This window comes from Apiospora aurea (genome assembly GCF_038362705.1).
Source record: "Apiospora aurea strain CBS 24483 chromosome Unknown utg000007l_segment0_segment0, whole genome shotgun sequence".
Lineage (NCBI taxonomy): Eukaryota > Fungi > Ascomycota > Sordariomycetes > Amphisphaeriales > Apiosporaceae > Apiospora > Apiospora aurea.
Genome location: NW_027117394.1, coordinates 2,651,032 through 2,666,560, shown reverse-complemented (window position 1 = coordinate 2,666,560; position 15,529 = coordinate 2,651,032). Strand labels below are relative to the sequence as shown.

General features: G+C 52.8%; 4 protein-coding genes across 4 annotated transcripts; 3 read left to right on the top strand and 1 right to left on the bottom strand.

Moving 5' to 3' along the window:
• Nucleotides 1-785: 785 nt before the first annotated feature.
• On the top strand, nucleotides 786-1,954 carry PG986_011071 (uncharacterized protein; the record flags this gene model as incomplete). The annotated part of the gene is made up of 2 exons (XM_066847293.1): nucleotides 786-1,022; nucleotides 1,082-1,954. The coding sequence occupies 2 exons, from the start codon at nucleotides 786-788 to the stop codon at nucleotides 1,952-1,954; spliced, it is 1,110 nt and encodes a 369-aa protein (XP_066696784.1).
• Nucleotides 1,955-2,016: 62 nt separating this feature from the next.
• On the bottom strand, nucleotides 2,017-3,924 carry PG986_011070 (uncharacterized protein; the record flags this gene model as incomplete). Its single annotated transcript, XM_066847292.1, has 4 exons — nucleotides 2,017-3,075; nucleotides 3,128-3,260; nucleotides 3,322-3,604; nucleotides 3,666-3,924. 4 exons carry the CDS (start codon nucleotides 3,922-3,924, stop codon nucleotides 2,017-2,019), a joined length of 1,734 nt encoding a protein of 577 aa, XP_066696783.1.
• Nucleotides 3,925-6,320: 2,396 nt separating this feature from the next.
• PG986_011069 (Linoleate 9S-lipoxygenase 1) lies at nucleotides 6,321-8,785 on the top strand (the record flags this gene model as incomplete). Its single annotated transcript, XM_066847291.1, has 3 exons — nucleotides 6,321-6,694; nucleotides 6,780-7,127; nucleotides 7,264-8,785. The coding sequence occupies 3 exons, from the start codon at nucleotides 6,321-6,323 to the stop codon at nucleotides 8,783-8,785; spliced, it is 2,244 nt and encodes a 747-aa protein (XP_066696782.1).
• A 2,342-nt stretch (nucleotides 8,786-11,127) lies between these two features.
• PG986_011068 (uncharacterized protein) lies at nucleotides 11,128-13,299 on the top strand (the record flags this gene model as incomplete). The annotated part of the gene is made up of 4 exons (XM_066847290.1): nucleotides 11,128-11,197; nucleotides 11,310-11,868; nucleotides 11,963-12,718; nucleotides 12,795-13,299. The coding sequence occupies 4 exons, from the start codon at nucleotides 11,128-11,130 to the stop codon at nucleotides 13,297-13,299; spliced, it is 1,890 nt and encodes a 629-aa protein (XP_066696781.1).
• Between the last annotated feature and the right edge of the window lie 2,230 nt (nucleotides 13,300-15,529).

Genomic DNA, 15,529 nt, shown 5'->3' with positions numbered 1-15,529 from the left:
CAGTCTCTGCTTGCGGAAGTACGGCAGGTAAATATTTATTAGGCCTGAGTTGGGGCGACCGATAAGATTAGCTATTCAGGTCCCATTCAGCGCTAGGCTGCAACGGGCGGCCCCTAACTGAGTTTTAGACAGCCAAGTACAGCAGGTACGGTTTCGCCCCCTGGGCGGAAACCACCTGTCGGTCAAGCGTAGGCTGCGTAGGCTGCGTAGCATTCTTTCCTTACTAGGCCGCATGTATTTTATAGTGGATGCAGCCTGGAAAGAATCCTCAGCTCTATTCGAGCCAACCACAGCAGAGAGGTGAACCTCCCTACAATAAGCTGCATGTACTTGCTCAATGAAGCACATATTAAATTAACTTTCTTATATGAATGAATGGTAGACAGGTACATAATCGGAATGACCAGTCAAGAATACATTAGTACTGTGTGCTTGGTTGTTACCCAGTCACAACCGTCGCGCAATAGTGAAACAAGCTGTAGTGTTCTGCCCATATCTCAAACCAGGGAGGCGGTGTATTTCTAGACGTCGTAATGCCAATATGCAGCATAGCAGATTCGTTATGTATGTATACATATAATATGGCATACATTATTTTAGCTTTCATTATGTATATTGATTACCTATGGCTATGTCATTGCAAATGGAATATTGTTCAATCCGGACACTTACTTCACACGGAAGGTGCGTGGTTCGGTTCTAAGAAAGTAGGCAACCGAGCCCCCGCTTTTGTACACGTAGGAGAACGCCAACGACAACTCGAGCATCAGAACAGTTCATTCCAGATGATACCACCCACAAACCCTACAGCTCAATGCAACTTTGTTGACTACCATAAATGGCTTGTGGATGTGACCACGTACGTGAGGTTTTCTATGTTGGGGGGGGAATATGTCGAAGATGAGCAGGGCACACATACACTGCAAGGGCAGATGTATGTTGAGCATCTGATCCCCAAGTCAACCACCGAAAATCGGCCCTTCCCTCTTCTCTTCATACATGGCGGTACCAGAACAGGCATTGTGAGTTTGATTGCTGGCATTCCCGCCTACGAAGAAAAACGAAACTTAGTGTGCAAAAGGACTGGCTCACGAAGCCCGATGGCAACCCCGGCTGGTCCTCATTCTTCCTCTCACGAGGATACGAAGTTTACATTGTCGACGTTCCTTTCCGAGGAAGAAGTCCATGGCACCCAAGTAATGGGCGCATGATTGTCTTTGGGGCAGAGCAGGTACAGAAGATGTTTACGGCCTCAAAGGGTTACGGTATCTGGCCACAGGCCAAGCTTCACACCCAATGGCCAGGATCCGGAGTCATTGGCGACACCGTCTTCGACACATTCTATGCTTCGACTATTCAGATGCTAGGCGACGCTGCCCAGCAAGAATTGGCATCGCAAGCTGCTTGTGCGGCGTTACTGGATCGCATCGGCAGACCCGTGGTGATGATAGGCCACTCGCAAGGTGGCGCGATTCCCTACCTAACAGCAGATGTACGGCCAAGCCTCGTGAAGGCGATCGTGAACCTGGAGCCAGTTGGGCCGCCATTCTCCAAGGCTACCCTTGCCAAGAGGCCTGGATGTCCCTATGGCATAGCTCATGCGCCCATCACATATAACCCACCAGTGACGAATCCAGATGGAGACCTGGTGAAAACCGCGGCTCAACCCAACTCTTCAGGCTTGATGGAGTGTATCCTGCAAGCTATGTCGCCACGGCCTCGGACCTTGATTAATCTAGCCAATATTCCTGTTCTTATTGTGACCACACAAGCGTCATACCATGCACAGTACGCCTGGGGCACCGTCGAGTATCTCAGGCAAGCAGGTGTGTCAACAGAGCACCTGGAACTCGAAGGTAAAGGGATACTGGGAAATGGTCATATGATGTTCCTGGAGATGAACAGTGATATGGTGGCAGCTGAGATTGAGGCCTGGATTGCGCGAGCTGTCTAAAGCACGGTTGACCATTGGGCCATCCTCGCTAATCCCTTAACTACATTCCTCCGTACAAGGTTCTAATTCTCTTGGGTCGGAATATGAAGAGGCCACGGACGAAAGCCGTCGATAAAACCAGCAGCTATCATGGCTACTCCTGCCGCTATCCCTATAGCAAAAACGTCCATGATAGAAGCGGACGCTGCTTCCAGCACAGAGGTGGGGATTCCAGACATCGTAATGTCCAGCCAGTGTGACCGCAGCCCAGCCAGTGCTTGCTGAGCTTCGGCATTAGGTATTTGCACATCACCAGCTGCCTGTAGTAGGTTATGGTAGCCCCGGCTCAGATAGATACAGGCGCTTAGTGCGATAGGCAGTGTGGTAAAGGTCTGTGTCACCACAACAAGGCATATGGAGATACCATTGCGCAAATGTGGTGGAAGGTTTGCCTCCAGAACGGGCATGGAGAGCGTTGACATCAGGCCCAGCGAAGAGCCAAGCAGGCACGAGAGGCCAATAACAATGATGGGAGAGGTATGCACCGTGACCCACATCAATGCTCCTGATCCAGCACTGACACATATACCTCCACAGAGATACAGGACAGCAGGTCTTCGAACGGCATGCAATATTGGCTTGACCAGTAGGGACGCGACTCCGAAGCATCCGAGAGCTGGGAGCAAATGGGCAGCTATCAGTTTGGCCTGTTCACCTCGCGCAAAGGCGCAGAATAGGGCTATGCCATGCAGCATGACAGACAAGCTGCCTGCTGTAGCGGCAACGACAAACAAGCTGCCCAGGCCAATCCGGTTTCGGAGAACACCTAGGGGGAGGATCCTATCTCCGGGAATCCAGAAGCCGTACCCGTGTTGGAGGAAGCATAAAACAAACAACACGGCAATGGCGGCCCATGAAGAAATGACCTGTACTGAGTCCCAAGCCCACCGGGACCCCGACAGCAAAAATGCCGCATCAAATGATACAAACAGCAGGGAATGTAAGACGGCGCCGACCCAGTCGACATCGGCCATAGCTCTCAGCATCTTGTTCTCCGGCTGAACAGTCACCGAGGGGTACGACAGCGCAGCAAGAACTGCCACGATAGCGGCCATACTGCCACCAAGAAAAAAGACCTGATACTGAAGCTTCAGTGAATGGTCCTTCGAAGCGTCCAATAGGAAGAAGTCTTACCCAACGCCATATTGTAAACACCACGATAGTAGATACGCCGAGAACGAGACCAATGGCATAACCGATCCCGGATACAAGGTGCAGCCATGAAAGCTCCCTCGGAGTAGCGAGCAAAGTGTTGTACGTCATCAGGCTATAGCGTGTCAATATGTGCTTTAACACCGATAGTATGGAGATGATGTTGGTCAACTCACCTCATCTGCAGTCCCCCAATGGCAACTCCAGTCAACACACGTCCAATGATGAGAACCTCGACTTTTGTTGCTATCCCAGCAACTACCGACCCGCCAAGGAAGAGTAAAGCAGCTAACACTCTGAATCGTCGCAAGTCTACCATATCCATGAAGTGCCGGAGTAAAGGCGCTGAGCAGCAACATCCCAAGCTCGACGCAGCAGCGATACAGAAAATGAGCTGGACGTTGGGGAAAGTATCAAATATGAAGACCTGAGTTACAGCAAGGCTGCTCGCGTCATATCCTGGCGAACTTAAGTCAGCCTGTGTATTCCCGCATACAGCAGGACATCCGGGAACACTTACCAGCAAGTAGAGTCGAGAAGCAGCAGCTAAAGTGGACTAATACCCATTGCCACTCCGCGATTTTCCCCCGGGACAGGTTGGCCTCGCTTGACGGGTCGTAGTACACCCCGTACTCCCTATTATCTCCTGAAGCCAGCTGCAGGATCTTATCGGCCTCGAGCTCCTCTTCGGGCGTTTGGGCAATCAGATTCGCCCGTGAGATGAACACACCTGGCGACTTCTCAAAAAAGTATCGCGAGCTCGGCATCGAAACACGCATGTTGCTCATGATGATATCATCCGGACCAACATGAAGAATTTAGAAACAGTGAAAGATAGAAATTCTGGACCGTCAAAAGGTGACGTTGAAAATAACTATGAATGAACAGGAACACACAACATCGACTTTCCTCGTATAATGGTGGCAAATATGCCATCTATAAAGAAACGCAGGTAGCTTTCGGGTTGCCGTGCTTTCTGATACGCGAAGGAGCTTTCCCATGTAGCGTTCAGAGTTTAGGGGGCGCCTTCACCCATGTATCATCCCATGGTAAGCTGTGCTACAGGGAGACCTGACATGGCCAACGAAACATGGGATGGAAGAGATGGGGCCAGGAACCAGACCTACCAATACATTTGCTCTTTGGCTATTTGAAGTCGTTCAGTACCCCTAACTCATCGCATCTCGACGGATCTCGACCGGCCGCCGTCGGAAGGGGCAAGTGGTAGAAATGGCTGGTTGGTAGGCACGGCTCCATCGTGAAACTGCAACGAACTATCAGTATTGCTTTCCGAAAAGATGTGCCTCAAGTCAAGAGGAAGAACTACATGCAGTTCAAAAGCCCAGCAGACTAACGATTCATTATTCGACTTTTGCGGCAAGCAGCTGCATCTCCAACCCGGGGCCGACGTTTGCACCCTTTCCATGTATACAGTACAGGCGCCGGTCTCAATAAGCGCGGTCATTACGAAAATTATGCAACCACACTTGGGCTATCAAGAAGACGTTGTCCTTCTTTACACGGAGTCCCAAGGGAGGCATCAAAGATCACGATGTTTTAGCAGAGTCTGCAGGGGCAAAGCTAAGTTTTTGAGCGCGGTTGGTTTCGTTTTGTAGATGTGCCCCGAGCTTCACTGGCAGTATAAATAGGTTTGAGCTTCGGCACGGTATTGTGAACCCCCGTTTATGTTTCAGATGACTGACAGCGGCAGCGATTGGTTCAAACTAGATCTCTTTGTACGACAACTAGGGACCGACTGTGCTGAGGCATGATCAGACCTCTCCGCCGCGGAGAAGTCAGCAAATTGTAGCTTCAACACCATGTCTCACCCAGGACCTACGAAACCATGGCTGGTCGTTCGTCACATACATTAGGAGGTCTGCCGGTGAGCTCAAATAGGGAAGACTCCCTGTGATGAGCACCACCCATGTGACTGTTCTAGGCGTGCCCCGTATTGATAGAGGTCGGGTTGCTTGGCCAGGCCTATCCAGGCCCAGCTGCCAGGTTGGCAAAATCACCATCCAACAGCAAACCGAGCTCTGAGCGCAGCGCAGCCGAGAATGCTGCGATGAGACGAATGCACGCGTTGACTTCAGCAACCACGGAATGTGGCATCATTGCCAACAGCTGCCCATTCCTGTACCGAAACGTCTGCTGCCACGATGGCTTCCAGCCAGATGTTTGAGTCACATGTACGGACAGTTTGCCATTTGATTACATCATCCCTTCACCGACGCGCAAAGCCGTATCGCATCGTTCGATTAGGCACTCTGCATCGTGTATTGGCGGCGCCATGCCGGCATGTCAATGTTAATGTCAGCAGCAACGAGCAGTGGCTGAGAGGCCATGCGGCACATTTGGAGCTAGCTGCTGACGTGCATGCGAGCTGATCGATACCCCCTGTACGAGGGAGGCGCTATCAACCCGGGCCGGCGGGGACTAAGATTACCCGCATCACGACCAGTCTGCAGGCTCTTACTCTTTCTTCCAGCATACAGCGTGTCTTTTTTATTCCATCGCAACCAAGGAAGGAGTAGCAAGGGACCACAGGTCGATATCGATGCAAGGGAGTGGGCTCTTTTCGCCCTCAGCCTTAACTGTGGGCCAACGGTGCACCCAATTATAGCAACTCCACACGCCGTTGGTTCTGTTGCAATGTTATTTCTTCCCCCAAAGGGATTGTACACCGCGTCTGCTCTTGGCACAAACACATCTAGGCATCCGCCGACGGGTATGATGCCCCTCTGACTGGCGTCTCCGGCCCTGCCTGCCCAGGGTTCACCGAATCAATACTGCTACCCTCAGCTGCGTTCTTGCGTGCCCCATGGACACGAGCCGCGCAGAACGTCCAATGGAACTAACCAAATACCTGTCATCCAGCGGCTGAGTCTTACGCCCTTAGATCAGCGGCATCTCCTTTGGGAAATGTGGTTCTCACATTGTTGCGGCACGGCTGCCGGGAATGGCTGAGCGCCCGCCGAGAAGGGCGAGAACCTACATAATGGTTGGGAGCCATGTTTCACTCCCTCTCAGACACCATATGATCAGGGTCATGATATAAGTCAAACCTTCCGTGCGTCTAGTTTGGGCATTGATAGTATTCTCTTCAAGCCTCTACGTTGATAACTTTGTTGGTATCGAAGAAGGAAAATAACTACCTGTCTGCTCTGTTATTATGGGAAGCACACTCTCAACCTTACGTCGCCAACAAAGGCGCCCAAAAGACCAAGGCATTATCGGCGAGCTAGATTCGCGTTTGCCGAAGCCATCACCGGAACACTGTTTACTTGATCCCAGAAAACTGCTGAGGCAACCTGATGAGAAAGATGTGCTCAAGAACATCGTCCCTATCCGCCATGCGCCGCTTCAGGAGTTTGACGCCGGCGTGCTGTCGGAGGAACTGCTCAACCTGAAGATCTTCGACATCATTGACCACGCTGCCCCCTCTGGGCCCAACAGCACCAAGTACGCTGGTGGTAACATCAAAGAGGGAACTTATGCCGGGACACAAGCTGCTCTGACTCAGATCTACTCGAGGATTGAGCGAAGGTAAGACTTGAGACAAGAGGCCCTACCTGCATAAAGTTACACCACCGATGCCCCTTTGCTCACCGATTGCGTGTGTTTCATTTAGCTACGAGTCCTACTTCGACGTGCTAGCCCTAGAGCCTACTCTGCCTAGGTGCATAGACCTATCGGAGAAGCGCAACATGTATCGGTGGTCGTCATATCCCACCGAGGACGACGGCAAACCGTCTGGGTTCCCTCCGCATCTACAGACTATCCCCAAGGCGGACGACATGTCCCTATGGAAACTCTTCAACAATCTTGGAATTCTCGAGTCTCAGATCATCGTGCAAAAGGTGATACCTGATACCTTCCTTGGGAAAACTGCGGACTGGATATTGGAAAAGGTCAGGTGTGCTATAGAAGGTACACCGGAGAAGGGGGTCACTATCAAAGACGTCGAAGAGTACAATAAGTGAGTAATCATTTTTCGAAACAGTCACCTTCTTTGGTTACACTAGATACACTAGGTCTTAACCTTTCCCGGCCGGCAACCTTTCGGCTCGTACTACGGGCCCTCTTCAACATACTGACCGCAATTTCTCGACTAGGTGGCACCGCAAGTCAGGAACCGACATTGCTCGAGGGGAGAACATCGGTCACCTGGATGATTGGTTCAGTGACCGACGATTCGCTGACCAGTCGCTGACTGGCGCGAACCCTACGACCATCACCCGTGCCTCTCCGGGCCTGATCAAGGAGTTTGTGGAGGCGGCAAGGGCCAATGGCTACGGCAAGTGGGCCGAGGCGCTTCCCAAGGTCGATCCTGCTTCGCTCCTTGTTCAGGACTGTAGCTACTTCCGCGAAGCCTTTGGGGTCGGCGCCGATGAAGTGCTCCACCACAAGCAGCCTGCAAGCGACGACAACTGGGGATGCGCTGCAGTGACTCTTTACAGACTGTACCCAGATGGCAAGATTCACCCGATTGCTATAGTGATCGACTACAAGGGGACTATGGCCAAGTCAGTCACTATCTTCAACAAACGGATGAGCCCATCGGACTCTACCAAGGGCGAAGCGACGGATTGGCCCTGGCGTTACGCAAAGACCTGCGCCCAGGCGTCTGACTGGTTTAGACATGAGATTACCGTCCATCTCACCAACAGTCATTTCATCGAGGAGGCTGTCATCGTTTCCACCAACCGGACTATCCCCATGGAGCACATCGTCTACAAGCTTCTTCACCCGCACTGGTACAAGACGTTGTCGCTGAACGCCGCCGGCCGAGCCTCCCTGGTGCCACAGATCATGTACGACGTGGTCGGCGCCTCGCCGGAGCAGGCCTCCAACTACCTTCGCCACGCCTTCGAGCACTTCGACTTCCAGGGCAACTACGTACCGAGCCAGCTGCGGGATCGGGGTTTCCCCTCCGACCCGGCGGGCTTCGAGGACCCCAAGTATAAGAACTACCCCTACGCCAAGAACATGACGCTCATGTGGACCGTCATCCGCAAGTACGTCTGCTCGATGCTGCTGATATACTACGACCAGCCGCGCGCCGACCAGATGGTGGCCGAGGACCCCTACATCGCCGACTGGTGCCGCGAGGTGCAGGAGTCGGGCCACATCAAGACCTTCCCGACCATCAAGACGTTCGACCAACTCGTCGACGCCGTCACCATGTGCATCCACCTCGCGGCCCCCTTCCACACGGCCGTCAACTACCTGCAGAACTTCTACCAGGCCTTCGTGGCCGCGAAGCCCAGCTGCCTGTGCTCGGCCCCGCCCGCGACGCTGGCCGACCTGCAGCAGTACACGGAGCGCGACCTGGTCGCGGCCCTGCCGATCAACCGGCAGCGCCAGTGGATGCTCGAGAGCATCGTGCCGTGGCTGCTCAGTTTCAAGGTCGGCGCCGACCGCAGCCTGCTCAACTTCGCGCTCAGCCAGTGGAGCGTCTATCGGCGCAAGACGGAGCCCAAGGAGGTCGAGATCCGCGACGTGTCAGAGATGTTCTACCTCGACTTGTGTCGGCTCGCGAAGTTGTTTTACTACAATAGCAAGGCCATGGATGAGGGGGCTATTCCTTACATGGTCATGGATCCCGGCATGACGGCAGTTTCGATCTTGATCTAGAGCTAGAATGACAGACTCCTAAAACCCTAATGGAGAAACAGAAAAACCTTGGAAGTCAGGCCAGGTAGAAGTATAATCAGGGCCCGGTTTTGGTCTGTAGTGAGGTAGCACTGGGCGTCGTCGGGTTGTTCGGCAAGGCGCTTTTGGGTTTTGGCTTGTGGCATTCCATGATAGACTAAATCCGAATAGATTGTTTCTGTGGCCACTATGTATGTATGCTACTTACACTGACACGCTGATGTTAAAGACACACACTACGAATCGACCAAGAAACACTGAATAAGACATGTTATTGGGAGCTCGACCTATCTCAGTATGTAGATCCGGGCCACGATGTGTGAGATGGGTCTGAGCAGTGATAGAGTTGTTGGATTCCATCGTCTTTCTCTTACTACTTACTGCGACGTTACATGGGCTCGGGGCTTGGAAAGCTTGCTGATGCCGACCGTAGCACCTGCCACGAAGCAAGGTATTAGTCAGTTTGCTCGACAGTCGTCGGCCATCTCGGAGTTCCTAGTCAGAGTTTGTCATTGAAAAAGACCGAGCCTTTTCCCACAGAATAGGCTTCTTCTGGAAGACTTCGAACGGGTATGCACGTCGAGATCTGTAAGGTTTAAGTCGTCATGACCCGATATTCTGTCAGATAGAACCTTGGCCCATGTCGGGTGGTCGGTAAAACTCAGGAACTTGATTTTCTTTTTCTTTGTTTTCGCTGGTTTCGGCTCGGTAATGGGAGTTCGCAGCCAAGAGGCGAGGAGCGTCTCCGTCTGATGAAGTCATTGGATCCTGTCCGTCACGAGATTCGGGCCGGGGCCATGCATTTGTGGAGGGAAAAGATGGCGCTTTTCCCACTTATCCCTCCGAGGAAAAAAAGATTGGACGCACTGCCACACGGATTACTGCACGGATGCTCCATCTAGCAGTGGCTAGCGCCCGTGTTCAGAAGGCCGATGTGCCCAATTAGGACCACGCAGCCGGGGAGCTCCAGCCTGCCAGCAACGAAGAAATACCTGTACTTGGTATTTAGCGTTCAGGAACATGCTCGCATATGTATGCTGCAGAGATGCAGCGATCCGACGAACCGATGCCCAACCATGATTGATCAATCAGTCAATCTGCCACCCGTCTAGCTTCTAGCCTGGCGGCCTCCTGACGATCTCGAAGGGGAGATCAGGCATCAAGTGGCTGACGGCGGCCACTATGCGATTCGCGTTTCGCAGTAATAACCGATTCCAAGAGTGGGCGTCGGTCAATCAGTATTCGCCTTGTCGCCTTCACAGTGGCATTGGAGGTAAATGGCTAACCTACCTCCTGTACATACGCGATTCTTCATTGTCCCGTCTTGTCCGGCATGTTGCCTGGCAGCTTTGCTTGTTTGCATAAACTGCAAGCTCAAGCCGTCAGCAGCAGCCGTACAGCAGCAGCCATGCATGCATCTTTGGATTATTCATCCATCATAGTAAGTCGGAATTATAGGTATGACCTCCCATACGAGACAGTAGATAGATAGATCGAGAGCTGAAAGCCAAGCCGTCCACGTATGCCCATCAATAATGGGACTCGCGGATCTCACAGCCACAAATAGAAAAGAAAGTGTGCTAGCCGTTTGCCGTTCGCCGTATTCACGAGCAGCAAGTCCGTCCGTCCGTCGTTATTTACCCCACCAGTTATGACATGACCCAAGTTGCTAAGAACCAGGAACTTCAAGGCCCTGTCGCTTGCCTGTCCAGAACCTGTCGGCCTGTGAGTGACGCGCTGGTGGGCTCTTAAGCTTAAAATGTTTACAGAAACGGCCCGTGGTAATACAAGTTTGCTTCATTACCTAACATGACATGCAGTCACCTGGAAGGTTATTGAACCAGCGGGAGAGTCATTCAAACTCGAAATAAGTACGGGGGGGATTGGCATTCATTCGAAATCAGCTGCGTGCCAAATTGAATCTCTCTATCAATCTCACACCATCTTGCGACCGGTTCAGCCGTCCTTCTTCGTTTCTTCTTATGCAGCACTGAGTGGCGCGTCACTCTGAGCAATACTTGATCAGCGCCGAGCGACCCAGTTGCGTAATACGTACCTAACAGCCATCCCTACAGGGCTCCCCGGCTCCCCTTCTGTAAAGGAGCATCGTAGACCCTGTATTTGCCGGAATTAGCACTAGATCGCCGGCGTAGGCGGGGCTCTTCTGTCATTCCAGCCAAGGCGGACTCGAAGTCATACACCAACAGGAATCCAATCCATCCATTCATTCACTCTGCGCAGCTGCCCGCGCCCATTTCACAGTTTCCTTTTCGCAAACTCTCACCACCACCTTTCTTGGCGACCAAAACCAGCAGACACAAGAAATGGATTCAGACGGCGCCCTCAAGAGGCGCGACACCACCAAGGGACCGCCCCTCCGGATATTATCGCTAGGTGAGTAATAGCAACAAGCAACCCAGCCATGGGCACTTCGACGCACGCGAAGCACAGACAAAAATAGTTCGGATTGACTGACAAACTGGCGGGGTGGCAAACAACCAAACAGATGGCGGAGGAGTCCGAGGCTATTCCATGATTATCATTCTGCAAGAGTTGATGCACCGCACCTACGTCGAGATCGAGGGCAAAGCACCGCGACGCCACGAAATTCCCAAGCCATGCGACCATTTCGACCTCATCGTCGGCACCGGCACCGGCGGGTTGATCGCCCTGATGCTGGGCCGCCTCCGACTCGACCTCGAGCAATGCAAGGAGCTCTACGTGCGCATGACACGCATGGTGTTCCAGACAGACAAGACCATCGCCGGCATTCCCTACCGCTCGACGCTTTTCAAGGCCTCGATGCTGGAGCAGGCGATCAAAGAGGCTGTGCGGGAGCACACCGTGGACGAAGATGAAGGAAACGATACAGGCTCGTCGATCGCTAGCCCTCTGTCCAGGACGAGTGCTTCATCAAAGGTGAAGCGACACACCAGCAACGCCAGCGTCATTAGCTTCAGCGCGAGAAGTCCGACGGCCCAGATGGCTCGGCCTACCTTCCGCGGGTCATATGGCGGCGACCCGGACGCGTTGCTCTATGATACGAGGGAAAACAGAACGAAAACGTAAGGAACTCCTTAACACTGCTTCTTTCTCGGTTTTTTACTTCTTCTTTTCTTTCTTTATCTCCCTTCCAGGACTTTTGCTAACATTGACTAGGGCGGTTACGGCTATGTATAGAGGCACCCAAAAGGGTGGCGAGCCTGCCCTCCTGCGCTCTTACGACTCTAGGAAAGAGCCCGCACCCGAATTTGACTGCACAATCTGGCAAGCTGGCAGAGCAACATCAGCCATCGGGCTGGCCTTCAAGCCGATCAGGGTGGGCCAGTCACAATTCCACGACGACGGCGCGGGTACTTTCAACCCATCCCCATATGCTCTTGACGAAGCTACCGTCAACGAGTGGCCGGGCCGTGAAGTGGGTGTCTTTATTAGCGTCGGAACCGGGAGGAGGCCCAAGGGTACCGACCAGAACTCTCACGTCTGGTACGAGGGTTTCATGGGCGAATTCGCCGATGCCAGGAGGAAGTTGATCGCCAAAATCGAAGGATGCGAGGTGATTCACGAATACATGAAGAAGGAGCACTTGATGAAGCGAGGCGTCAACGCGGAGAATTATTATCGCCTGAACGTCGAAGTGGGAGTCGGCGAGTTTGGTATGAACGAATGGCATCGACTGTCTGAGATTAGCACCGGCACCAGGAGATACATGGGCCGGCCTGCCGAGCAGAAGATGATACAGGAATCTTCGACCAAGCTCGCGAAAATCCACAGGGCAAAGCAGCGTTATGAGCGGCTCAGCAGTGTCCCCGAAATGATACCCCCCGCCTGCCATGGCCTCGATCAGCTCGCCACTGGCTGTGGAACTTCCTGGAGATTTCCCAATGTCTTTTCCTCCTCGCAACTCTCCTGGTCGTGAGTCGTACGACTCTGGGACTGATCGACTGTCGCTGCCTACCTCCAACCCTATCCAAACACCTTCGCCCCGCAGTTCGGCGGAGCATACGCGGCCGATAGAGCGACCGGCAGAGCGAACGCGGCCGGCAACCAGCCACGCCTCGCCGCCCCGAACTCACACACCTCGCTCATCCGAGCCAAATATCCGCACCGTTCAGCAGCAGACTCCTCTATCGACGATCTCACAATCACCCATCGATGATGACCCGGACCGCTTGGTCAGCCATGCGCCCACCCCCGCACAATACCGTCATGCTTCCGGCGCCGACAAGATTGCCATTACGAGTTCTGACGAGTACGAGTATTCTCGGAGGCCGCAGGGCGATATGGTCCCGAAGCCGCTGTCGCCACAGCCGCCGAGGGCGTACCGCATCGAGCCGCCCCCTCTGCCGCCCAAAACACCCTTGTCCCACTTGGAGGGACACAACCGCCGGCCGAGCATGAACGCGAACGGGCCCCCGCCGTATCCCATGGATGACGATGACCAGCCGCCGCCCACTGTGAATATGGCGAGGAAGCCTGAACTACGGCACAGATGATAAATGACGACTTCTTCACTTTTGTTAACCACAAATTGGTTATGCTTGAGATTGGCATGGCGTTCATGGATAGGGGGTCGACCCTTTTTTATACCTTTTCTTACGATTCAAGGCCGGTTGGTTGGGCTACTTTTTACGAACAACATTTGATGATACCATTCATGCACATGAACTTTTTTTACCTCTTACGAACCGGCGGATATTTCTTTTCGATGTATCTAAGCATAGCTCGGAACCAAATGATACCTCCAATGATACCTCCCTCGTCTTTTTGACGTTTCAGCAGTCTTGTATAAATGTGACCTGTCAGACTGTCTTGACTAGAAAGATGTGTAGTGATCAGCGTGACAGTGAGCATGACCTTCCTGATTTTGCATGTAAGATATACTTCCTCGGTATGGCTCCTCGTAAATACACTTGACACATGCAGTAGCCACGTCGTTGTAAGTCGAATATCATCACACAAGTGTCATTCAACAATAGTACTGGAAATCGAGATTGTCCTTTGCAGCCGAAACCCAGGTAGGACCCCCGAGCTGCCAACCTACCTTTTTGACTCATGATTTGTACACGAATCTGAGCCACTCTCTGTTCGACAGGAATCGTGAGGTTTGATGGTGACTCGAACGGTTGGCGTCATTCTAGCCACAACTTAGGGCCAAGGAGAAAAATTGAAGGAGCATCGTCAGGAACAACGAAAGAAACGGCTGGCCAGGGATTAGACTTTGCGATGCTGGTATTTATTGCATTTGGGGCTGAGAGTGGCAGACGCCTCGTGGTGGTACTTGATCACCCTTTTAATCAAAGGCTTCATCTTGGCGGGAGCCGCTCCTTGCCATTATTTTTAGGGTAGTATCATTTGGCAGTGAGCTCTCATTTCTCAACCCCCCTCAGGCGATAACAAGATGATGCCGTGCTGTACTTATCTCCCAGTCTCTCTCCTTCTCTATGCGGGAGTGACCTATAGCGGAGGCATCAACGATCTGGTCTTGGTATTACTGTCCTTGTCGGTCTTATTCGGTGATAAGATGCCGTCCCCTAGTGATACAATATAGCACACGTAAGCTAGACATGACAATGTGCTACAGCATAAGCAGTTGCTGCTACTGCTGCTGTGCAACAGTCCCGTCGACGTTGTTGAAACGTCCGGCTTGAATATGGCTTGACTTTGTAGCTGACGACAACACACACATAGAGCAAGTGATCAGCGGCATCATGAGTGGTGTAATCATGCCAGTGGCCGACGGAATTCCCGGTTTACTAAGTACATATGCCGGCTGCCTGCCCGTTATATTTAGAGGCTCCAGAGTGGCTGCACTAGGCATGAAGAGACATCCGCCTTCGTTAGCCCGCAAAACGTGTTTCATCAACACTCGTTTCTTTGTCTCATTTTCCCAACTTTCCGTTACTTCCCGTGACCGTCAAGACTGAGTAAGTAGTGATACCCATGCCCACGGCGGCGGAAGAGTGGGTTGAAAATCTAGACACATTTCCACCCGCCAAGGAATCATGACAGTATGCAAACGAAGCTATCCTTTATAGTTGGCTCAAGTCGTACCACTGCACCAAGGCCATCGGCTGATATGGAAATCCAGGCCTGGGAAGCGACGTTTCATGTCCCGTGTGTGGCGCAAGCTGAGAAATGTCTTCACTGCTCTGCTCTGCTCTGGCCGACCGGGACAAATAACAACTTGCTCGCCAAGCAGTGTAAGCGCTGGCATTTCAATTTTGGAGCAACCGGCATAGGCAGCACGAGCTCCATACCACCCGCAATACCAGACATATTGCAAAGTCTGGTGCGTACGCCTGTATGCACCAGGTCCGACGCACGCATGATGTGTCGACTACTGACTCGGTAGGCGTGCGACTCCTGCATTGGGGCTGTGCCTAGGTATCCAAGCCGCCCGCCTTGGCCGGCGTCAGCTCGCTAGCTTTGGCTGGGTGGTAGTGATAACGGCTTCGGCTTTTGGCGCTGTTTTCAGCCTGTCCCTGTGATGGGACGCAAGCCGACATTAACTAGCACGCCTGCCCGCTCGCTTCAGCCGCTCGCTGCCTGTTCCTCTGAATCGGTCTTTTCTTATTGCATGGGCAATTTAAGGCGGCCGATCCGAGCTCGCGTCGCGCAGGTGCTCGGAGTAGCGGCAGCTCCCATTGGGCAGTACCGGACAACCTTGGAAGAAGGCCTGGAAGTCCTAGCGGGATTTGGGTAGGTTAGTTAGTTGTTGGAGTC